The sequence below is a fragment of the Vulpes vulpes genome, chromosome 2 (genome assembly GCF_048418805.1).
Source record: "Vulpes vulpes isolate BD-2025 chromosome 2, VulVul3, whole genome shotgun sequence".
Taxonomy (NCBI): Eukaryota; Metazoa; Chordata; class Mammalia; order Carnivora; family Canidae; genus Vulpes; species Vulpes vulpes.
The window spans coordinates 65,812,348-65,837,445 of NC_132781.1; the positions used below are offsets into that span (position 1 = coordinate 65,812,348).

At 36.4% G+C, this 25,098-nt stretch overlaps 1 protein-coding gene and 1 pseudogene across 1 annotated transcript in view; one reads left to right on the top strand and one right to left on the bottom strand.

Annotated features, from left to right (window-relative positions):
- The window catches only part of LOC112923648 (transmembrane protease serine 11F), an 89,775-nt gene that overhangs the window by 53,283 nt on the left and 11,394 nt on the right, over nt 1-25,098 (top strand). Inside the window, exons 5-8 of the mRNA XM_072743499.1 lie at nt 16,296-16,363; nt 18,195-18,358; nt 20,596-20,634; nt 24,611-24,812. Coding sequence (XP_072599600.1) covers nt 16,296-16,363; nt 18,195-18,358; nt 20,596-20,634; nt 24,611-24,812 — 473 coding nt within the window. The remainder of the gene's footprint in view (nt 1-16,295; nt 16,364-18,194; nt 18,359-20,595; nt 20,635-24,610; nt 24,813-25,098) is intronic.
- Nucleotides 4,527-6,225, bottom strand: LOC112923624 (CUE domain-containing protein 2 pseudogene; annotated as a pseudogene).

Consider the following 25,098-nt stretch of genomic DNA (forward strand, 5'->3'; position numbering starts at 1 on the left):
TGTCCGTGAAGACCATAGATTTGTTTAGCAAAACCCAGTATATTAGCCTAGACTGTACTCCTTAAAGCTTATTAGAAAAAAAAAAAAAAAAACGCTTATTAGAGTTACTCTGGAACAACGAAGTTATAGCTCTATAGAAAGAAGACTGAATTAGTATGATTATTTATGATTAACTAAAGATCCAATCTCAATTAAAAGATGACGTTAGCACTTCAACTCTTCACTCATTGTACTTTCCTTTCTCTGAATTATTAGAAATGTAGAAAAGTATTTGTATTTTATTTATCTTTATATAGGTTGGTTCTAAATACTGAAAAACAGTGAATAGTGTTTTCATTTCCATAGCTATTTAAATAGTGTTTGTTGAGACGTCTAGGTGACTCAGTGGTTGAATGTCTGCCTGTGGCTCAGGGTGTGATCCTGGGGTCCTGGGACAGAGTCCTGCATTGGGCTCCCCACAGGGAGCTTCCTTCTCCCTCTGCCTATGTCTCTGCTTCTCTCTTTGTGTCACTCATGAACAGATAAAATCTTTAAAAAAATATATAGTGTTTGTCATTTAACAAAATAGTGTTTTTTACAATTGCGTTGCCGCATAAGAATGTTCCCAAAAGCAATTCTGAGTAGAACTCACTCATTTATTTTAAGTTATCCCCCATTTTACTATATCCTCAGATATGTTCAAAGTCTCACTATTTCTTTAATTCTTCTTTCTCAAATCTTTATGCATTCTGCTTCAATTTGAACTGGTTGCCTTCTAGGTCCACTTCAGAGAGGTAACCTGGGTCCAAACAGGATTGCTCTAGTTTGTGAGAGCCATTGCTTCTTGCATCCCATATTTTCCTTGACATGGTGGGTTAAGTCCTCAAGCACCTTCCTTAAGAAAAAAGTGCATGGGAGGTAACATTTCTGAATTATTTTATGTTGAAAAATTCTTTATTCTTTAGCCCACTAGAGTGACAGTTTGAATATAAACCTTTAAGTTGAAAATCACTTCCCCTCAGGCCATCTGAGGCCTTGTTCCATTTTTATTACTTGATCACTACACTTACAAGAAATTGTGTTTCTTCTTTTTTTCTCTAGAAGCTTTTGTACTCTACTTTTTGCTGAAATTTCATAATGATGTGTCTCAGTATTTGATTTTTTTCTTTCATTCATTTTTGTTGGAATATCATACATTAGAAAGTGTGTAAAACATTTTAAAGAACTATTAAAAATAAATATCCAAGAACCCAACCAAATTTCAGAAATAGAACTTTACTAGTACCTCTGAATCCTCTATATGTCCTTCCCCCTCTTCTTTGTAGTTAAAAGTTTTTTTGAATTTGGATTTAATCATTCTGTGATTTTATTACCTATGTACGCATACTTAAATAGCATATTATGTGATTTTACCTCTTTTGAACTTTATGTAAATATAATCATATTGTATCTCTTTTTGACTTCATTCTTTCACTCAACATTATGTTTTTGAGATTTCCCTATTTTGATGCACGTAGATGTAGCTCATTTGTTTTCACTTCAGTGTAGAATGCCCTAGAAAGAATATACTACTATTTATTAATTCATTCTATGGTTGACAAATATTTCAGCTAATTTCACTTTTATAATTATGAACATGCGGCTAATTAACCTGCTTACAGATTAGTCCATGCACTCCCTGTTCATGTGCAAGAGGCTTCATAGGTCATAAACCAAGCAGATAGTTTGCTGGGTCATAGGTTATGCTCAGACTCAACTGTTATGCATATATAATAGTAACTCATTGTGAATTTAATTTACATTTTCCTGATTATTAATATGGTTCATCAGCAGTTATTAACCATTTGTATTTTGTCCTTTATAAATACCTATCATGATTTTTTGCCCATTTCTTTTTTCTATCTTTTGTGTGTGTGCATGTGTTTTTTTGTTTGTTTGTTTTTGTTTTTTTTTTTTACTTAATGTACAGTGTAATATGCCTAGTTCCTATTGTATTTTATCTTTTAATTTATTCTTAGAAACATTTTTTGGGGAAGAAAGGAAACTTTTTGGGGGAAATTAATCCCTCATTTTGGGAAATGAATCTTTTTCCATTTTGTGTCTTGCCTTTTCATTTTCTTAATATTTTAATGAGCAGTGTTCTGAATTTTAATATAGTTAAATACATCATTATTTTCCTTTATTATTAGTGCCCTTTGTGTTTGTATAAGAAATCCTTTCTGATCTTGATGTCACTGTCTTAAAAAAAATGGGTTTTCCTTTTTTTGCGTTTAAGCCTTCTTTATTCTACATGGAATTGATATTTGCATATGTCTTTGATTTAGGGATTTTAATTTCATTTTTTCCCTCTATATGAATAAACATTTCTCTTAGTACCACTGATTGAGCAGTCAGCCTTTCTGAGGTTGATCTGCCATGCCATCTCTGTCACAAGTCAAGTTTCCATATGTGAATTGGGATGTTGCTGTGCTCTCTAGTCAGTTCCATTGATCAGCTTGTTTTGCATTTTGTCAATACCACAATGTTTTAACCTCTATAGTTTGACAATAAGTGTCGATGCCTGTTACATTAGTTTCTTAGTATTGCTGTACCAAATTACCATAAACTAGTGGCTTAAAACAATAGGAATTCATTTTCTCAGTTAGGGAAGCCAGAAATATGAAATCAAGGTATAGACATGTCTGGTTTCCTTGGAAAGCACTAGGGAAGAATCTTTCTTTGCCTCTTTCTGCTTCTGGTAGCTTCAGTCATTCTCTGACATGTAGTTAGATAGCTGCAATCTCTGTCTACATCTTGACTTTTTCCTCTGTGTTTCTCCAGTCCAGTAAAGGCATTGGATTATTAGATTAGAGTCACTAGATTCAAGATGTTTCTGGATATCACATTGGTCTTATCTTGAGATCCTTAGCATAGGATCTGCAAAGATCTGCCAAATAAGGTCATATTCACATGTTCCCAGACTTAGAAGTATCTTTTAAGGGGGCCACCATTCAACCAGTACACTTGAATTTATCACCATCTTCTCTAAGTATGACTTGGTTATTATTGACCCTTTTCTTTTCTATATCAGGTAATACACACACATACATATGATACACACCTTCATATTAGGATTTTTATTTAACTTGCTTCAAATCTAGAGGTCTAGAGAAATAATTGACATCTTCATTTATTTATACATATTTACCATAAGTTTTATAAAGGTTTAAAATGTTTTCCTTAAAGGTCTTATTCATCTTTGGCTAGATTTAATATTAGAGGCCCTTTTTTGTCATTGCTATTTGGTATCATTTTAAAGAACATTTTCTTACTGGTTTTTACTGGTGTATAGAAATATGACTGGCTTTCATAATCTCTTTTCATGCCCTCTTCTCTTTTGTAGTCGGTATTTCTGAGTGCTGAGTGTCTCCTGAAGTTTTTAGAGAAGATAGACTTTCTTCTTGGCTGTGTTTCTGTGATTCATATCAGAGGCAGTTTTGTTTCCCAACAGATATTTGGTAATTTCTGGAGACCTTTTTTGATTGTTACACTGGAAGGAGGATTGCTCTTAGCAACTAGTATCTAGAGACCAGGAATGCTGCAAAACACCCTACAAATCAAGGATAATTCCCTACAAAAAAGACTTATCTGGCCCAAAATGTCAATACTGCTGAGGGTGAGAAATCCTATTCTAGTCTGTGACTTCCCTCATCTTACTTTGTCAGTTGTTTTTCCTTCATTTGTTGAGTTTAGGAAAAGAGTTAAATCTATCATCTACTAAAGATATCTCTTTGGTTTTTATCAGTGCTCAGATTTGTCTCTATTTACATACCTTTAACATAATTTTAATGGGATTTTCAAGAAGTAGGAGAGAATATATAGTTAATCTACTATCCTAGACAAAAATCTCATTTGCATGTTATCAAAGCTTACCATTTAAAAATCAACTAGTTTTTAGAATCAAAACTAAATGTCCTTACATAAGAATTACCTCCTTGTAATTGTAACTAAATGTCCTTCCGTAAGAATTCAAATTCTTGAATATTTTATTTTCCTTTCTCTTTCTCTATGCTTTCCTTTTCACTATATCTCATTGTACTTTAAATTTCTCAGAGGACAATGAATACAATTAAAATTTTATACATTGTGGATTTGTGCATAATAAGCAAGCACGATTTTTCTGGTTAGTTCCAATATCTTTTATGATGACAACAATTTATTGACCTTTTGTTTTTTGTCATCAGAGACTGTTAAGCTAATACCTCCTCAGAAATGTGAAGGATTCTTTTATATTGCTTAACTGCAATTTTTTTCATTCTCTTTCACTTTCCTTTTATGAAGCCAGTTTCCTTACTTCCCCCCTCCCCACCCACCCTGAGGACCACCTTTACTGTGCCTATGGGAGCTCCAAGAAGAGGTCAATACTGTGGGGCAAGGGAGAAGAGAACAGTGTAGAGAAAGGGGACATAAGTGAGGACAGGCCCTGTGTGGGGGTATTAGGGCTCCTGCATCCTTCTGGGATCTGAGTCTAGAAAGCTCTAACAGAGTGGTGAATGCCTCAGTGGAAACTACTTTCTGGCTAGCATGAGGTTAATATGTATGGCCTTCATCTCCTTCAGCTCAGGGTTCCACACATATTTGAATTGCTCCCCTTTGGTGCTCACTACCTGGTTGTTAATGTATCGGATCAGCTTCTTGGAGGCCTCCCTGGGAGCTATGTGTTGGTAAATCTTCTGATCCTCTGTGCTATCCAGTATCATGTACTTACTGTATCATGTACTGTATCATGTACTGAAGTCCTTTTTCTGCAGGAAAAAGGACTTCAGTTCATCCTTTTGAGGGCCTCTGAGGCATCTGGGCAGGTCCTGGTTGAGGTCAGTACAGGCTAGAGTCTTCTTCTCCTTCCCCTCTACCAGCACCTGCACAAATTCTTCCAAATTTCTCTGAGCTTTGGGCCTGCTCCACTGAATAGGGAGGGAACACCTTCAGGAGTACAGGTACCCCTGGCAACAGCTTCTCCTCAGCACTGACTGCCTCATGCGGAGTATCTCCAGCATCAGCAGTAGGAGAGGCCCCAGTTTCTTCTTTGAGCTTTTCAGGCCACTGCAGGGGCTATGTGGAGATGGGCACCAGGCCTTGGGCATCAGAGGTCTGAGTCTGCAGGTTCTCTTTTTTCTTGGCACCACTCAACTGCCCTGAGAGCTTCTGCATCATGTCCCCTATTGTATTCCTTGGAATGTGGACAAAGCCAGGCCATCATCATCTCAGTGAAAGCCTCCATATTGAAGTTCTCTTCTGATGGCCCTGATGGGCCGAGGTTCTCCAGGAGCCCAAACATATCGGAGAAGATGACCTTAGCTAAACCATTGAGGTTAGCCTTTGGGAGGTGTGTCTGGACAAAGGCAAGGAGGATTTCACTGACAATCCTCTCCAGCCCCAAGCTCTCTCTGCTTCTGCTGTCAGACACCGCCAGTAACTTTTCCAGCACGTTGAAGCTCTCACCCCTCCCAGTTTCCTTACTTAAAAAAAAAATCTTTCTTTAGAAAATTTCCTTCAGCGTCTCTCCAAACCGGGATTTGACTTTTACGATTATGGGAGATAATGGTGAAAATGCATAGGCTATGATTCATTCATTCATCTATGCAACCAGCCATTAAGCCATCAATTAATTTGTTTATCCACTTATTCATGTATTTTTAATAAATGTTTAGTGCCCTTCATACTTCAGGATTCTGTCAACTGCTGGACATACCAGAAAATGTGATTTCTTTATTGGTGACCAAGATAGTAAATAAAGCATTATATCTATCTTTAATAATTTAATAATATTTCAAATTATTAATAGTTTAAATCATTGTTCTTCAGCAAATTTTAAAATACATACAGAGGTATGGTTGATACGTAAAAAGCTGTGCATATTTAATGTATACAACTTGATGAGTTTGGGAAGTATGTACCTAAGAAACCATGATGGTGGTAACACCATTAAAGACATAAATATATCCAACACCTTCCAAAATTTCCTCCTGTCCCTTTTATTATTATTGTTATTAATATTATTATTAATTATTTTGTGTGTGTGTGGTAAGAATACTTAAGAGCCTCCTTGTTTCAAATTTTAAATAAACACTACAGTATTGTTAGCTATAGACACTGTGGTAGTAGTCCTCCAGAACTTATTGATCTTGTATAACTAAAACACTAAAACTTTGTACCATTTGACCATCATCTACCCATTTATGCCTCCCCTCACACCATGGCAACCATGATTCGCCTTTTTGCCTTTATGAATTTGACTATTTTACATTCCACATATAATTGAAATCATATAGCATTGTCTTGCTGTGTCGGTCTTATTTCATTTAGCATAATTTTCCAGATCCATTCATGTTGTAAATGGCAGGATTTCCTTCTTCTTTAAAGCTGGATAATATTCCATTGTGTGCATATATCACATTTGCTTTATCCATTTATCAACAAATGAATATTTAGGTTGTTTTCATATCTTGACTATTATGAATAATTCTACAATTTGCAAATATTTTCCCCCATTCCATAGATTCCTTTTCATTTTGCTGATGGTTTCCTTTGCTGTGCAGAAGCTTTTAATTTGATATAATCTCACTTGTTTATTTTTGTTGTGTTTTATCTTTATTTTTTTGCCTGATTTTGGTGTCACATCTAAAAAATCATTGCCGGGACCAATGTCAAGGACCTTTTTCTCTACGTTTTCTTCTAGGAGTTTCATGGTTTCAGGTCTTAAATTTAAGCCTTTAATCTATTTTTAGTTGATTCTGTATATGGAGTGAGATAGGGATCTAACTTCATTCTTCTGCATGTGAAAAATTAGTTTTCCTAAGACAATTTCTTGAAGAGACTATCCTTTCCCCATTATGTATTCTAGGTGACCTTGTCAAAGATTAGTTGACCATATATACATGGTTTTATTTTTGGGCACTCTATTCTGTTATATTGGTCTATATATCTGTTCTTATGCCAAAACCATACTATTTTGATTACTAAAACCTTGTAATATAATTTGAAATCAGGAAGTATGATGCCTCCAGCTTTGTTCCTCAAAGAATTCAAGATTTCTTTGGCTATTCAGGGTCTTTTGTGGTTCAGTATATATTTTAGGATTGTTTTTTTCCATCTGTGAAAAATGCATTGTAATTTTCATAGGGATTATATTGAATCTGTAGATTGCTTTGGGTAGAATGGACATTTAACAATATTAAATCTACCAATCCATGAATGTAGGATATCTTTCCACTTATTTGTCTTCAATTTCTTTCATTAATGTTCTACAATTTTCAGTGTACATATCTTTTACCTCCGTGATTAAATTTACTATTACATATTTTATTCTTCTTGATACTATTGAAAATGGTATTATTGATCTCTGGGTTGTGAGATCAAGCCCCAGATTGAGCTCTGTGCTTAGTTCAGAGTCTGCTTGAGATTCTCTTCCTCTCCTTTCCTGCCACTTCCCCTGCTCATGCATGCTCACTCTCTCTCTCAAGTAAAATAAATAAATAAAATCTTTTAAAAAAGAAAATGGTATTATTTTCTTAATTTCTTTTTCAGATAGTTCATTATTAGTGTATAGAAATGGGACTGAATTTTGTATTTTGATTTTGCATTCTGCGGTTTTAATGAATCCATTTATAAGTTCTCACAGATTTGTGGGGGGGGTATGTGAAATCTTTAGGGTTTTCTACTGTAAGCACATTCTGTTAACAGAGAGAGTTTTACTTCTTCCATTCTGATTTGGATGGCTTTTATTTGTTTTTCTTATCTGATTGCTCTGGCTGAGATTTTCATCACTGAGCTGAATAGAAGTAATGAGAATGGGCATCCTTGTCTCATTTCTGATTAAAGGAAAAGCTTTTAGCTTTTCATCATTGACTATGTTAGCTACTATGTTAAGGTACATGCGTAATTTATTAAGAGTTTTTAATCATGACAGGATGTTGAATTTTATCAAATGTTTCTTCTGTACGCATTAAGATGATCATATGATTTTTACTCTTCATTCAGTTAATATGGTATATTAACATTTAATCAATGCATTTATGTTGAACCATCCTTGCATTCCAGGGATAAAACTTATATGATTATGGTGTGTGACCTTTTATGTGCTGTTGAATTTGGTTTGCTAGTATTTTGTTTAGGATTTTTGCATCCATATTCCATCAGGAATATTGGCCTACACTTTTCTTGTAGTCATCTGGTATCAGGGTAAAACTGATCTCATAAAATGAGTTTAAAGTTCTTTTTTTTTTTTAAAGACTTTATTTATTTATTCATGAGGGGTACAGAGAGAGAGGCAGAGACATAGGCAGAGGGAGAAGTAGGCTCCTCACAGGAAGACTGATGTGGGACTTGATCTCTGAACTGGGATCATGCTGTGAGCCAAAGGCAGATACTCAACCGCTGAGCCACCCAGGCATCCCTAAAATGAGTTTAGAAGTGTTTCTCCCTGTTGATTTTTTTAGAAGAGTTTGAGATTGTTGGTATCAATTCAAGAAAAGTTTGGTAGAGTTAGCCACTAAAGCCATCTGGTCCTGGACTTTTCTTTGTTGCAAAATTATTCAATCTCTTTTTTGTTATTGGTCTCCAGATTTCCTGTATCTTCATGACTTGATTTTGATAGGTTGCATGGCTCTAGGAATGTACCCATTTCCTCTATGTTATCCAATTTGTTGGGTTATAATTGTTCACAGTAGTCTCCTATCATCCTTTCCTTTTTATTTCTGTGATATCAGTTGTAATGTCTCCTCTTTCATTCTTGATTTTATTTGATTCTTCTCCCTTTTTTTCTTAGTCTAACTAAAGGTGTGTCAATTTTGTTTACCTTTTCCAAAAGCCAACTCCTAGTTTCATTGATCTTTTCTATCATTTTTCTAGCTTTATTTCATTTATTTTTGCTTTGGTCTATTATTTCCTTCCATCTGATAACTTTGGAATGTTTTTAGATTTTTTTTTTCTAGTTCCTTAAGGTATAAAATTAGGTTGTTCATTTGAGACTTTTTTAAAAAATATTTTTTGTATTTATTTGAGAGAGAGAGTGTGAGGGAGAGCATGGGCAGGGAGAGAGAGAGAGGAAAAAATAGGCTTCTGCTGAATAGGGAGCATGACACAGGGGCTTGATCCCAGAACCCTGGGATCAAGATCCAAGCTGAAGGGACACTTTGACAGACACTTAACTGACTGAGTCACCCAGGTACCCCATGAGACCTTTCTTTTTTCTTAATGTAGGTGCTTATCATTATAAACTTCCCTCTTAGAACTGCTTTTTCTGCATTGCTTGTTTTGGCATGTTGTATATTCATATTCACTTGTCTCAAGATTTTTTGCCTTTTTTTATTTTTAAAGATTTTTTTTTTTTTGCTTTTGATTTTTTCTCTAACTTATTGGTTACTCAGGAATGTGTTGTTTTATTTCCACATAATTGTGAATTTTCTTATTTTCCTATTGTTACTGATTTCCAGTTTTTACTATTGTGATCAGAAAAGATAATTGATACATTTTCAATCTTCTTAAATTTATTGAGACTTGTTTTGTGTCCTAACATATGATCTATCCTAGAGAATGTTCCATGCACACTTGAGAAGAATGTGTATTTGCTGCTCTTGGATGGAATGTTCTAACATGTCTCTAGGGCCATTTGGTTTATAGCATTGTTCAAGTTCACTGTTTCTGCATTGACTTTCTGACTGGATGATCTATTCATTGTTTCAAGTAGGAATATTAAAGTTCTCTACTATTATTTTATTGCTGCCTATTTCTCCCTACATTTCTATTAATACTTGTCTTATATATTTAGGTGCTCCAATGTTATGTTCAGCATAAGTCTTTTAAAGATAGTATTTTCTTTAGTGTCATTCTCTACCCCAAGGGTCATCTGAAATCTCAGAGCCAGATGTGTGATAGGTTTTGCCACAGAACTGTTTTGTTTGAAAAATGGATTTATATTTTGATAAGCAATCCGTTGTTATTAGCAGAGTTAAAATTACTAATACAGTAATTTTAAAAAGATAATAATTGTTTTCTCACTAAGAATTACTACTTTAATTATGTTAAAATCAATGAGTGAAGTATGACTATTTAATTCAATGTAATATAGCAAGGAATTACTGAGTACCTATTCTAAGACCAGCACTGAGCTGGTTTCTCATTCTAATACAGACTGATCCTCACTTTCCTCTTGGAGACATTCAATAATTAGTGCACTTTCTGTAGATTCCACACCTAAAGGCCAGTGCTATGAAAACTTGTTTTTTAATTTAAAAATAAATATAAACAAAGTTTGAATACCTTTTGCAGCCTCAATGAATCATTAGCTTCACTTTGAAAATCAATGCTCCGAATAATCCAAAAGGTTAGTACTAAATTACATCACAGAGGTAATTTCACTTAGAGGTAAGAGGCCTGGGCTGTTTGTGTTACACCAATAAGGACTGCCCAAGGAAAGTGGACACAAGCTCCCAGACATCGGTAAGTAAGGTGCTCAAGTCAGGCAAGGGCAAGTCTCTGGAGAAGTGTTGGTGTGAGCTATTACCAATCAACACTTATAGATCCTGGAGCATTAGTGCACTTGCCCAGTAAATGTAGTTTAGATAGGGAAAAATATCTGCTACAATTCCTTTTTTTACCACAGTTCATCATCTGTGAGTGAAGTCAGCTTCTAAATAAATTTCCTAAGAAAGAGGAAAAATTTTATTTGCTTGTAGGCGACAATAAAATTCCCACTGGCCTAGGCCTCTGGATCATCCAAGACATCATCCTGATTTTGCTTCTTTTTCTTTTGTTGCTCTGTAAATTCTCATAATAAACAGGACAGTTTGGGTAGAAAGCAGAAACCCAATGAACACATCAAAGATAAAGAAGGAAAGAAAGAAGGGGGAGGGAGGGAGGAAAAAAGATATGAGAAAGGGAGGAAGGAGGGCAAGAAGATTATTGGAAAAATCTAGAGATTCATTTGAATTCAGGTATGGTGGGATTCAGAGGCACAAATAATGTCAAGCTTTCTCCATGTGGCAGATGACATAGCTTACATGTACTTTATATTCACACGTTTCCAGGTATTAACTGAAGCAGGAAAAGACAATTTTTCATAATAGCACTTGTAGGAAAATTTGAAGAACCAATCTAGCTGGCCAAAATTGGAATATCTCCTCAACCCTACACTAATCACTGTGACCAAGAGAATAAACCTGTGCCACCTTTGTGGTAAATGGGAGAAGGGGCAAGTTTAGCTCCACCTGGACCATATGGAATGAGTTCTCTATAGGAAAAAAAGGGTTCTCTTAGTAGAAAAAAGGGGATGTAGGAGGAAGTACCAGTGAGTATAGAATAACTTTAATTCTAAAATTTTAATCTCTAACCCACATATCTCTGAACTCTAGACTTGTACATTCAATGGTCTACTTGAAATTTCCACTTGGATATCTCACAGGCATCTTGATGTTATATCTAAATCCAATTCTTAGAAGTTGTTCCCTTTCTCACTCTCTAATTCCTATTTCTTTCCACTCAACAAATGACATCACATCCATCTAGTTGCTAGAATACTATTTTCCCTCATCCTCATGTCTAGTCCATTCACAAGTGATGTTTCTAATTCTAATTCACTGTCTCCATCCTGGAGCTAGCTAATGCATTACCTCAAATAGGTAGCTCACCAAAATCATTGCTTCCACTCAGGCCACTTCTAATATCTTGTCTACATGACCCTTTAAAAACATATTATATATTATTTTGCTTAAAATTTCATAAGTGGCTTCCAAATGTGCATAGAATAAGATCCAAGCTTTTTGTGAAGTCCTCCAAGGAACTTAGTGCCCTGGCTCTGACTATTATTCCCCCAGTGTCTACACTCTCTTCCTTGCTTCCTGTTTTCTAACCATATTGGCCTTCTTTTTGCACATTCTGTTCTTCTTACCCGGAAGATTGTCTCATGATCTTACTCTTTTTGTTGCTTATTCATTCTGCTCTTTCAGATACCACTTAAATGTCCCTCTTGGAGAACCCTTATATACTATAGACCCCCAGCCATTTTCCTCCATTACTTTATTATATTAGTTGTCTCTTGTAATTAATTTATTTTTGTTGATTACTGTCTGTAATCAACTCATATATTCTATGAGTCCAAGGACCATAGATTTTTGTTTACTGATTTTTATCCAGTGTTTTCACAGTGCCTTAAGCATATAATATTCCTAATCAATTGCATTGAGTGAATAAATAAATGAGTAAAAAGGAAAGGGAATATAGTAAAGGAGTCATGAAGAGATGCAAAAGCTGGCATTTTTCCCTTTGCACTGTTGTTTACGATTAACCACAGCTAGAGAATCAGTTAAAGAAAATGTTATTGTGCACCTATTTTGTGCAAGACTGTGAAGAATGCCAAGGTCTAAATAGTATAGTCTCTTCCTTATTGGAGTTTGTATTATGGTTTACGTATGAAAGCCTGTGCACAGAAAAAAATAGAAACTAGATAGATTAGAAAACAAGATGATATGGCAGTATGAGAGCTGTCATAGTACAGAATACAATTGTCAAATATATATGATGTGAACAAAAAGTATTTTAAGAGTTCAGAGGAAGGAAAAATCCCTTTGAGCTAGCAGGAAGTTTTCCCGGAGAAGAAAGGGACAACGGATTTGTTTTATTGGTGTATTCACCCTCTGTTGTTACATATTCCCCTGACAGTCGCAGAAAATCTGCAGAACTTGCCTGACTTATTTTCATGGGTGGACCTGGAAAGGGATTCCCTAGCTGGCATCCAGTAACTACTGATCTTTCATGAAGACTTAATCTGCATGCAGTTCCCAGCCAGAGGGAAGGGGCAAGCTCAAGCTTGTGGAAGATAGTAACTGGATATACTATTAGTCAGAGTCACAAGTATTGTTTCAAACATGTCGTTTTGTTTTTTGATGCTGGAGTTCAAACCAAGGACTCCAAGTGGGATCTGATTTTAAGGTGAGATTTTCTTCCCATTTTAGCTTAGATTCTATCTTGGTTTAGACAGAGTAATTTAAAAAAAAAAATCTATTCTTTAGTTTGGACCATAAAAAGGGAAGGATATAATTAGTTTTTGTAATTTGGACTAAATGTAACATTACTGAGTTCTCAGTAGAAAAATATAAGCAGTAAGTTAATTTTCTCCAGAAATTGCTTATAGTGATGAATAGATGTCTGAAAAGGAACAGTTTTTCAGAAGCAGAAAAACAAAACAAAACAAAACAAAACTCCCAAGAGATGATCTTTTTTTTTTTTTTTTTTTTCAAAGTTTGGATTCAGGAAATAAAAGATGTATTTGAGGCCTTTTTAAGGGTTTCCTGCTACAGGTCTTCTCTACCCCTCACCAACCTAAACATCTGTCATCAGGTATATAAGAAACTCAGGATCTTCAGTGTCACTTAATATACTTAGGAACACAAGCTCTAGAGCCAGGTTTCCTCGGTTCATGTGCCAGAACCAGCACTCCCTATGCCACCTTAGAGAAGTTTACCTGGGTGTCGTGATATAGTTTCTTCATCTTTAAAATAAGGCTGATGAGAATTTAAAAAATACTTTACTTCTAAGTAGTATGAGGTTTAAACAAAGGAACTGGCTCAATGCATACCCCGTAGTATGGACTTAGTACAAGTAAGCTATTATTAGTCACACCAATACTGTACTGTACCAAGAATTCACCCATTTTTAAACAGAGGTTGACTCCTCAGGGGAAGATAGTCTTGCTCCGAATCACATTTTAGTTTGAGTAGAGTCTTAGTACTTTCTTATACTCTGGTCTGACAGAATCAAAGTCTTTCCCCAAATGCTATCATGTGTACAGTTCAGAATTTCAGAAGACACGTATATAAAGTGCTAGAGACCTTAACATTGGACATTCTCCCTGTTCCCTGAGGTATGGAAATAAAATGAGCTCAGAGAAGCTTAATGAAATCATCACTCAGAAGTGATCCAGATCCCTGGAGTGACCTACAAAAGGATTTCACCACTGGAAGCTCCTGGCTCCCACCTTGCTTTAGATTCCCGTGGATTTTTTAAAAATTTTTATTTATTTATTCATGACAGACAGAGAGATAGAGAGAGAGGCAGAGACACAGGCAGAGGGAGAAGCAGGCTCCATGCAGGGAGCCTGACATGAAACTCGATCCAGGGTCTCCACGATCATACCCCAGGCTGAAACCGCTGGGCCACCAGGGCTGCCCTCCCGTGGATTTCTATTTATACTTGGCAACATGATTTGCAGAAAAAACAGAACAGTGTGTTATTATCTTCTTCTCTTTACCATATTGTTGATTTATATATATTTTTAAGATTTTATTTATTTATTCGAGAGAGAGAGAAAGAGAGAGAGACAGAGACAGAGACACAGGCAGAGGGAGAAGCAGGCTCCATGCAGGGAGCCCTACATGGGACTCGATCTGGGGTCTCCAGAATCACACCCTGGGCTGAGGGCAGCGCTAAGTCGCTGAGCCACCGGGGCTGCCCACATGCATTGAATGTTTACTGTGGGCCAGGCAGTGTTCAAAACACTGAAGATAAAAAGATGGATCAGACCCACTCCCTACCATCATATAGCTCACAGGCCAGAGTGGGAAAGGAACAACTGTATGGGAAAGGAACACACTGGTATGATGCTGGGGTGGCCCAAATAAGGGAGTGTTGAACTTTGGGGAGGGCAAGTCAAAGAAAACTTATTTGTCACCGGAGTGTCTGGATACTGACAGAATTGTCATTAAAGGAATTGCTAGAGGGGAAAAAAAAGTGCATTGTAGGAAGAAGGAAATGAATGTGCAAAGCCATAGAGGTATGAACCAGTCTAGTGAGATTAGGAAAGAGCAAGTAGTTCGGAAGATAAGAAAATAGCCTTTGAAGGTAGGGGTGGGGCAAGGGCTAATGAAAGCGTAAGACTGTGGAGCTCACACTAAGGGAAGCACAGAGCTTGAGGCAGGAGTGTAACATACTCAGTTTTGCACTTCAGGCATATCACCTGGTTGGTAGCATTGCTGGGGAGCAACTGAGAGGAGAAAGGACAGAGTAGAATCACATAAACATGCCAACGAGGCGCTAGAGGCCCAGGCACAAGTTTTGGAGGAGTTGATCTTAGACCATAGTGGAATTAGGTGAAGGGAGGGAGATTCAATATTTAGTAGGTAAAGTCTACTGAGCATTGTTACTAGTTTAAAGGAGTCAGGGAGAGGGAGAAATCTTGTGGGGTGGGAGGCAATATTCCCTCTGCCCAGAGGGTGTAGTACTGGGGGTGCAAGATTTACCAGGAAGGTGGGTCTTATGTAAACTTATGTGGACTTATAATTTCTGATTTCTGGCTCTCAGTCTAGTGCTTCTTCCTGTGAGGCACTACCTCAATAGTCTTTCGGGAATTAGGTCCTGGGAAATCAGCTCACTGAGCATCTAAATCCTTCAATGTCACAGGCTGGAAAAGCTGAGTAATGAAATGCTGACCCCATGAAGGGTGGTGAAACGTATTCCCAAAGCTGATAGGAGTTGTGAAAGGCTGCCTGCCACGGAGAGGTGACTCACAAGTGAGGGTGTCAGAGTCAAATAACACACATTGTTTCTTATTGTGACAAATGCTCTAGTAATGGGATAATCATTTAAGAGAGCAACGAGTTAATACAAATGGGGGACTAGGTGCCACATTTAAGAATAAAACAAACTTAGTGTGGGCTTTCTTAGAAGTGAGGATGCTGGGGTGCCTGGGTGGCTCAGTGAGTTAAGCGTCCAACTCTTGATTTCATCTCAGGTCATGCATGATCTTAGAGTCATGAGATCCAGCCTCGCATCAGGCTCCTCAATGGGTGTAGAGCCTGCTTGGGATTATCTCTCTCACCCTCTGCACCTCCCCACCCTGCTCATGTTCACTCTCTTTCTCCCTCTCAAAAATATAAATTAATTAAATTAAATTAAAAGTGAGGATGCTATGCTGCCTTTAAAAATAGCACAGATACTTAAATTCACTTGACAATAGTCAAAATGAACATTATCAATAGTTTACTGTATGCCAGGTAAGGTGTGAAATGTGTGATAAACATTACTTCATTTAATCTCCAAAAAAACTCTATGAGGTAAATATTGTTTTTATCCTTTTTTACAGGATAACTGTAACGATTTTGTTAAAGTTTTCATTTCTGCAAGGATTAAAATCTCTATTAAAATCTCTTTTAGTCTTACCACTATGATAAACCAGTTCCAATCTGGGAATAAACCAAGATTGTCTTTGCCTCAACTCTAGAAAAACCAAGAAGTAACTAACTGTTCCATAACTAATACTTCTCTCATTTAATTTTTCTAACCAGATGTCTAGGATATTTCGACGTTCTTCTGGAGGAGGTCGGTTTATCAAATCTCATGTTATCAAACTGAGGTATGTAAACTTAGTTCACAACTTCACAGCCGTACCCTTGAGAAACACTTGATTAACATGACTGCCCACCTCCCCCAGGCAAATCTTTGCAGAAATATAGATACTTCATAAATCCTGAGCAGTCCACCTTATGCTGCATAGGCATTTCCCAGTCACAATAAGAAGAGGTAAAATGCCCAATGTCAAGAGGCAATGTCAAAGTAGACATTGGAAGGGGAGGAATGGCACAGGTGACACACTTGCTCCTTCAGCTCAGGGCTAACGAGAATTTAGATCAGCTCTTTTTAATTATCCTCATTCTAAGCTTAACCAACAACAGATCACGACTTTCTGTGTAATAACGTTTTTCCTTAATGCCATTGCATTTTTATTATTTCTAATACCTTTTCATTTTTACTTCTGCTAAAAGGCAGTAATATAAATTGAACATGTTTGTTGTAAGAGATTCAAATAAATTATTAGAATCCATCTTGAATATACTTTTTATATCATGTCCAAAATGCTTGACATTTACTGGAATAATATATCTTGTTTTCTACCCATTTTAAAAAAATGTTTTATTTATTTTATTCATGAGAAACACACAGAGAGAGGCAGAAACACAGGCAGAGGGAGAAGCAGGCTCCCTGCAGGGAGCCCGATGTGGGACTCGATTCCAGGACCTCAGGATCACGACCTGAGCCAAAGGCAGACACTCAACTACTGAGCCACCCAGACACCCCCCACTCTTTTTTTTTTAATTTTATTTATTTTATTCATGAGAGAGAGAGAGAGAGAGATTTTCTACCCATTTTGATGGAAAATTTTAAACTTTTTCTTTGGCTATCAATCCATATTCAAATATAAATATTTGTAATACGTACTTGTCTGCTTCACTTCTTGATGGTAAAGTACATATACACATGGTTAGGGAGCTCCTGCCTTGTCTTCTCTCCCCCTCTCCACTTTTGTTCCTTCTTTACTTTCTCCCTTCTTTCTTCCCTCCCTCCTTCCTTCCTTCTCTGATTCTTTGTTTTAAGGTTAAATTTTCCTCTGAAGGGCAACTGGAGGCTTTCTAGACCTATACATTACAGTATAATATGTGATCCCTTTATCAAAGGATTTCCTTTAATAAGTGCTTTCAATAATTATCCCCTTAAAAACACATATTAACTGACCATCAAGTCCCAAAATATAAATGGTTTAACACAGTAAAGGTTTACTCCATCTCCATAACATAGTCCAAAGAGTCAGAAGTGGCAACAGAGATGTGGATGCTAGGAGGGATGTAGAATGGAATTGCCTACTGGATTCTGCATCTGGTTGGCAATACGGGAAAAGTGAAAGTATGAAGGATGGTATGGGAGGTTACAGAGGCCAGGTTGGAGGTGGGGTATGTCATTTCTGTCCACATTCCATTGTCCAGAATTCACTAGAGTTTCAATGAACTGCAAAGGAGGCCAGGAAATGAAATCTAGCTTTGTACTCAAGAGGCAAACGTTAACTGGGTTTCATGTACAAAAAACATAGTCTCTGCCATTTCACTATTGAAAAATGATGTTGATTATGATGGTCCAGACTGTCTTAAAAAAGCAAATTAAATTTAAACAAGTGCGTATGAAGCATGATTTCATGAACATCTCTTTTCCCAACCCCCCTGCAGATTATGAGCTAAGTAAGGAGGAAGAACAAATTTTTTCAGCTATGTATCTGAGCTAGTATTTCTAGAAATAATTTAGAAATCTGATGTACACCTATTTCATCCACTCTTTTTAAAAATTTAATATGAATCTTAATAGATAAAAATAGTTAATGACTAGAGAGGTGGCTTTATCTGCTTTTTTGCTTTCAGCCCAGATGAACACGGTATGAAAATTCTTATGGTGCTCATGTTTCGATACCCATCTACTGATAGTGCTGAGGGAATTAAGAAAAAAATTGAAAGGATTTTATCTGAAAGTCTGAAGACAAAGCAGTTGCCTTTGACTATAAACAGACCATCCTTTACACTCACATGTAAGTCTTTTTACCATCTTTGTGGTTCCCTTGCAATCCTCTTTATTTTTCATAAGAATTTAGATCAATGTCTTCTCCCATTTTAAGACTTTACCACTGATACACACATATTGGTGTGGAATAAAACTAAAATAAAAATTCACTACAAGGCAAAGTTTAATTTTAGGAATTTATTTTCATATTTGATGAGGGCTTTTGCTAAGGTTTCTAAGTTTTTCCCCATATATAATGTTGGATCTTTTCAAAAGCATGAGAGGGTAGGTATAATTTTCACCATTTTAAGGAAGTTGAGACTCAAGGAAGATTTAAGTCATGGACCTAGGAAGCCTTGGGGCCAAAATTAAGCACAGGTGTTCTGACTCCCAGAGGTCTTTACAGGTCAGTTCTGGGGGTTAGCTTCTACAGTATCAGGGAAACAAACATCTTTATGAAGATTTAAATCTGGAGGGTGAACCATTGACATGATCTGTGAAGTTCTGTAGGTTATTTCCAGTTTAAAATGATGGGTCATTTATTTCCTTTATTTATTTCTCACAAAACAAAATCAGAAAACTTTTGTTTTTCCCTGAAAGTAGAAGAAAATGAGGTAAAAACGCTAAGAAATTAAAATTACTTCACAGCTTGGAATCCAAACTGAGAGGCATAATAATGTGTTTCAAATGCTAAGTTCAAGGTCAGGTAGTGTGTCTTTTTAGTTCCTTACCCCTCCCCCCAAATGCTAGCGTAAGTATTACACATAATAGGTGTCCAGTAGTGTTCACTGTTCAGATTAAGTACTGCAAGGGCAGCTACTTCTGATTTATTATCAAGAAATAAGTCTTGCCCTTTGGACTGGAAAGTCTTTTCTCCCTGAAGCATCAATGAATTTAAGAAAAATATTGTCTAAAGGTAATTTCTTCACTGTTAGAAATCAGGAAAATCCTTAAAGTCCATTTTGGGATAGAAGCCTCACACACATTAATGGCAACTTTCATGAAGTAATTAGAAATAGTGAAGAATATGGTATCCACCTTACGTGTTAATTATATTCCAAAGTAAAACATATTTTTCAGCATTCTATAAATGGCAATCTTAAATTAAATTTCAATTCCTGGTAATATATTTGCCCCTAATGCAGGATCATTTATGCTACAATAAAATATCCATCATAAAAGATATGTTAAAGGGGCGGGGGGTATTTTTTGCAATTTTTTAAAAAATAATTTTTACAATTTTTTAAAAAAATAATTTTTCAGACTTCTTGGTTATGTACACTGACTTTTTATTACACAGTTGTTTTAGTATCAAAATAACTATATTCTATGACAATATTCAATAACAAAAATTCTACTACAAATTTTTTTTTCTTCCACAAATATATCTCTCATTAAATAAGGAGAAGTGAAACATCCCCGAAACCTCTGGTAGGGTTTGGTGCTCACATCCCTCTCTTGAGGAAGTCAGTGTTCCTGAGGAAACCATCATATACTTCCCTAATTTCTCTGTCAAATAAACAAAACAAAACAAACATCAAACAAATGCAATGAAACTAAACTTAAATGAACACAAACAGAAGTTTGAAGGGAAAAAGATGTCACAGAAGAGAGGCATAAAGTAGTATTGATGGGGCTCTTGGACTGGCTGGATGTCAAAAACCTTCATGCCTCTCATGCCTGGGCCTCACCTGGAACCTTCTACAATATTCATCATGAGGAAGAATCCTTAGCAAGAGAAGGCCAGCAACCTGCACTGACTGAAAGCCTATTCTTTGTAGACCAGGGCTACCACCTGGGCTGTGGGGGGCCTATGATGCCCTTAGCTCCCTGGAGCTTCCCTTTCAACACTGGCCACCAGGGTCATGCCTGACACAAATAGGCTGGTACATTTAATATAGTGAGCACCAGTTGTGATGGGAATTGGAGGTTGTTACGCAAGTTATACCGGAACCTCCAAAGAAGGCAATCAGGGACATTTATCCTTACCATTCTTTCCTAATTTCCTCATTTCTTTTTCAGATCTCATAGCAAAAGTTAGAAAACAACAGTGTTGTCTTTTCATTTTAAAGTAAAATTATACATTTTGGACCAAATCAAATCAGAATTATGTATATATTACTTGGCTATGAAAAATCTCATACCCTCTTAAAAGATGGATGCTTTGGATAATAAGCATTTCTTATAGTGACTATTTGAACAAAATCACATAAAAAACAGGGATATGTTCTTCTACCAAGTAATTTAATGTTTTGTTTATTCCAGCTATTGACAGCAAAAAGATGAGAAATCTTCTCAACAGCCGTAAGTTCCAAAACCCACAATTAACTGTCTGTTTCATAGCAAAGATAATGAATAAAAGCCACAGAAAAGTTAGAAGTAGAATTTATAAAGCCTTTTTTGCTCATCTTTTGTTTTTGTGAACCAAACAGTTGATGCTTTTATTATTGCTTATTTTAAATATTTCAAGCATTTAAATTTATAATTTACACCAAATATAATTTCAAGGGTTTTTTTTCTTTTTTTTTTTTTTAAAGATTTAAAAAGTTATTTTAGAGAGGCAGAGAGAGAGAGCACAGAGGGGAGGCACACAGAGAGAGAATCTTCAGTAGATTCCCCACTGAGCATGGATCCCTACACAGGACTTGATCCCAGGACACTGAAATCACAAACTAAGCCTAAATCAAGAATTGATCACTCAACTGACTGAGCCACTCAGATGCCCCTACAATTTCAAGTTTTATGACTTGCAGGATGTAATAAAAAAAAATCCCACAAATTTCATAGAATTCTTGCTATTATAAGTTTTGTAACTAATATTGTTTTTTAAAATATTATCTTTAAGTATTTCTCTTTTTATTTTCTCTCACAATTCAAAAGAATGTTTTAAGGTGGTAAGTAGTTAGGCTTTTTCCTGTTGAAATATCTCAGTTTTCTTGTGTTTTTGCTGAAATATCTGGCATGCACATTTTCTGCCTTCCCCATCCCATTTCCTTTATCTCAACTTCTTACAGGATTGTTGGGTCATCCACTTTCCCTTATAAATTCTATACACATTGTTCCACTTTCTACTAGTGTTTTGTTGTAGTGGAGAAATCTAAGGCTGCTGCAATTTTTATTCTTATGTAGGTTATCTCTTTTGTTCTGGGATGAATGTAGGAAATCTTTATCCTGTAACTTATCCCAAGAAAGCTAGATGTAAGTATATTTTGCACTGAATTTTGACTAGGACATTTTGAATGTTTCCAATCTGTATACTGTTTTTTTTTTTCCTGATTCTGGAAAAATGTTCTTCCATTATAAATCTGATGATTGATTTCCATTCCAGTTGTCCTTTTCTGCCCCCCTCAGGAACACAAATGATTTATTTGAATTCCATTTTCTGTGCTCTGTATCAATCATTATTTCTAGATCCATTTCAGGTCACTTTCTCTGCATTCAGAAAGATCTTATCAATTCTCTGCTCCCCACAACCCTTATCTCTGTTGTCTGGTGTAACTTTTTCTCTTCTCCCATGTGGATTTCATATCTGTATGACGTGTCTATGATTTGTTGAATTTTATTTAATTATAGACATCTCTTGTGTTTTGTCTCCTCACTGATTATTCTCTCCCTTATGTTTGGCTGCTTTTATTAAATTAAGATCATATTTTCTTGTTCAACTTGGTTGGTACCAAACACATGTCCTAAAATGTTTTGTAGGAAATAACTTTCAGAGATATGTCTGTCTTCTGAGTTTATATATCATTTGATTTGAGCGGCCCTAACCATACTATACCATTAGATGCAGGCTTAAGTTTTGATCTTATATACAGAGTTTATGAAAACTACATCAACCTCCCCCTTTGCACCACCAAATGCAGCATTTACTGATGTCAGTACTCTTCCTTTCACTGTTTAAATTGCTTTCATGAGGCATCTCAGTTTCTTGGTACTGTAACAAAATATCATAGATTGGGTAGTTTATAAACAGCAGAAATTGATTGCCCGCAGTTCTGGAGGCTGGAAGTTTCAGATCAAGGTGCCAGCATGGTCAAGTGGGGGACCTCTTCCAACACGGATTTAAAGTATTATCATGCGGGCAGCCAGAGTGGCTCAGTGGTTTGGCACCTGCCTTCGGGCCAGGGCATGATCCTGGAGTCCTGGGATCGAGTCCCACGTCAGGTTCCCTGCATGGAGTCTGCTTCTTCCTCTGTCTGTGTCTCTGCCTCTCTCTCTGTGTGTCTCTCATGAATAAATGAATAAAATATTTAAAAAAAAACTTTAAAAAAATAAAGTATTATCATGCCATGAGCAGAAAGGGCTATGGATCTCTCTGGAGACTCTTTAATAAGGCACTAATCCCATTAATGAGGGCCCCACCCTCATAATTAAGCATCTCCCAAAGTCCCCACATACAAATACTATCACCTCTAAGGGTTAGGATTTTAACATAAATTTGAGGGGTTCACATTGAGACCACTACATTTTCATAGAATTTCTCATTTGTCCTATATCTCTTGGTAGGATGGTATGCCAAGAAATGTGGCTTCTGCATAGATACAGAGGAAGAAAAGTGTTTGAGTCACAATGGGATAATTTAAACTGTAGTTTCTGGTTGGCTAGGAACAAGTGCGGTGTGGTTTTATTTCCTGGGCTGGGAAATCACAATAGCAGTGAGCCAAAATCTTTGTCAGAGCTTACCAGGATTTCTCCACACAATTCTAGTTCACAGGCTTGATAGAGTTTGGGTAGTCCAAAAAGTTACTTTCAAACCCCGATGGATATTGTAGTTTCTATCAGAATTTATAATTTTTGTCTTATCTTTCCTCAAGTTGTGGTGATTTTGCTCCTTTTGCCTTTGAAAAATACCATTGACTCAGACTTTTCATCTACAAATGAAGATGACACCTATCAGAGAGAGCTATTATGAAAATCAGAGAAAATATATGTAACATGAATACAAGGTTTTTGCTCAAAACTAGTAGATATTATGTATATTAGTATTACTTCCATGTATATTATAAGAGGAAGGTGGGAGAGGAAGTAAGTATTAGGCACTACCAATAAGACACTATATTACCCTAGAAATTCCATTTGTTCAATTTTATGGTCACTTTAAACTGGAGCTATTTGACTCTGAGGGAATTATGATGAATCTATAAATATGATTTCAGGCATCTATTTTTAACAAGTTTCTGGAAGAAAATTCCTCTTTGAAAAAAACTAGCATTTTTAATAAAAATATAAATAATTAAAAGGTATATTAATAGGGGTGCCTGGATGACTCAATTGGTAGAGCACACAACTCTTGATCTTGGAGTCATGAGTTTGAGCCCCACAATGGGTACAGAGCTTATTTACAAAAAATAAAAATAAGGGCACCTCGGTGGCTCAGTCAGTTAAGTGTCTGACTCTTGATTTTGGCTCAGATCAAGATCTTAAGGTCATGAGGTGGAGCTCCACATTAGGCTCCAGGCTCAGCACAGAGTCTGCTTGTCCCTCTTCTTTCCTCTTTGTCCCTCCTCTCCCCTTACCACCTCCTTAAAAGATTAATAAAATCTTTTAAAAAATAAATAAAAAATGAAAATAAAAGTTACATTAATAAAATATATCAATATTCTTTCAAGTCTTATTAAGGTTGATTTGAGCTCTAACAAATTAAAGGTTTGTTGTCAGGGAATCAGAATTTTTTAAAAACTAGTGTTTCAAGTTTTAGAAAACCAAAAAGGGTCATTATTAAGACTTTAAATTCAAGGCTTGCAAAGACAATGTATAAATTCATGTCAAGGGAGAATCATGACCTGTATTCAGCACTGGGCCCTCTCTCAGGAGCAAGAACACAAGCTTTGATGTAGATCCTCCTTATTTTATGTCACTCACCAGCTGAGTGACCTCCAGAAATTTATGTTCTCTTTCCAAGATGCAGTTTTCTCATCTGAGAAGTCTGTTGCTATAAATAAATCCAAATACTTAGCAGAGGACCTGTATGTTTTTAATGCCCAATAAGTTACTTATCTACCTCTCTATTTATCCATCCATATATGCTTAATAGGGAGAGACAAGAAGTTAATCCCCAGACTGGATGCCTTGATGGATTAATCAATATTTCTTCTGAACCTCAACAGGATCAGAAGGACCCCTGCAGACTAACACTCAGCACTGAGGGCCCAGTCCCAGGAAAAGGTTGAAGAACAGTAGGCACAAGCAACTGCCAAAGCATGTGCACCCAATGCGAATCAGTGTATGCTCTTTTGTCCTCCTTTTCATGAAAACAAGCTAACATGTATTTCTGTGACAGGCTGTGGAATAAGGATGACATCTTCAAACATGCCTTTACCAGCATCCTCTTCTACTGAAAGGATTGTCCAAGGGAGGGAAACAGCCATGGAAGGAGAGTGGCCATGGCAGGCCAGTCTCCAGCTCATAGGGGCAGGTCATCAGTGTGGAGCCAGCCTCATCAGTAACACATGGCTGCTCACAGCAGCTCACTGCTTCCGCAAGTAAGTTCACAGGGCTGTTGTGAGTCTTCTTTGCCTGGTCATCAATTGCCACCAATTCAGCGCTTGGGGAAAGTTTAGCTCACCAGTTTCTCTTTTACTCCATTCGGAATGAGTAAAAACATGACAGTCCTGCTCTGTCCTCTAAATGCATGATGCTTGCTCTACTCCCCATTCATGTGCTCCTTTCTCTCTTTTCTCAATATTTATGATGTTTGGTTTGTTTCACTCTTATGGTTCCAACCACGCATTTTCCCATATTATCATAACACTAGTGTTATCTTTCCTA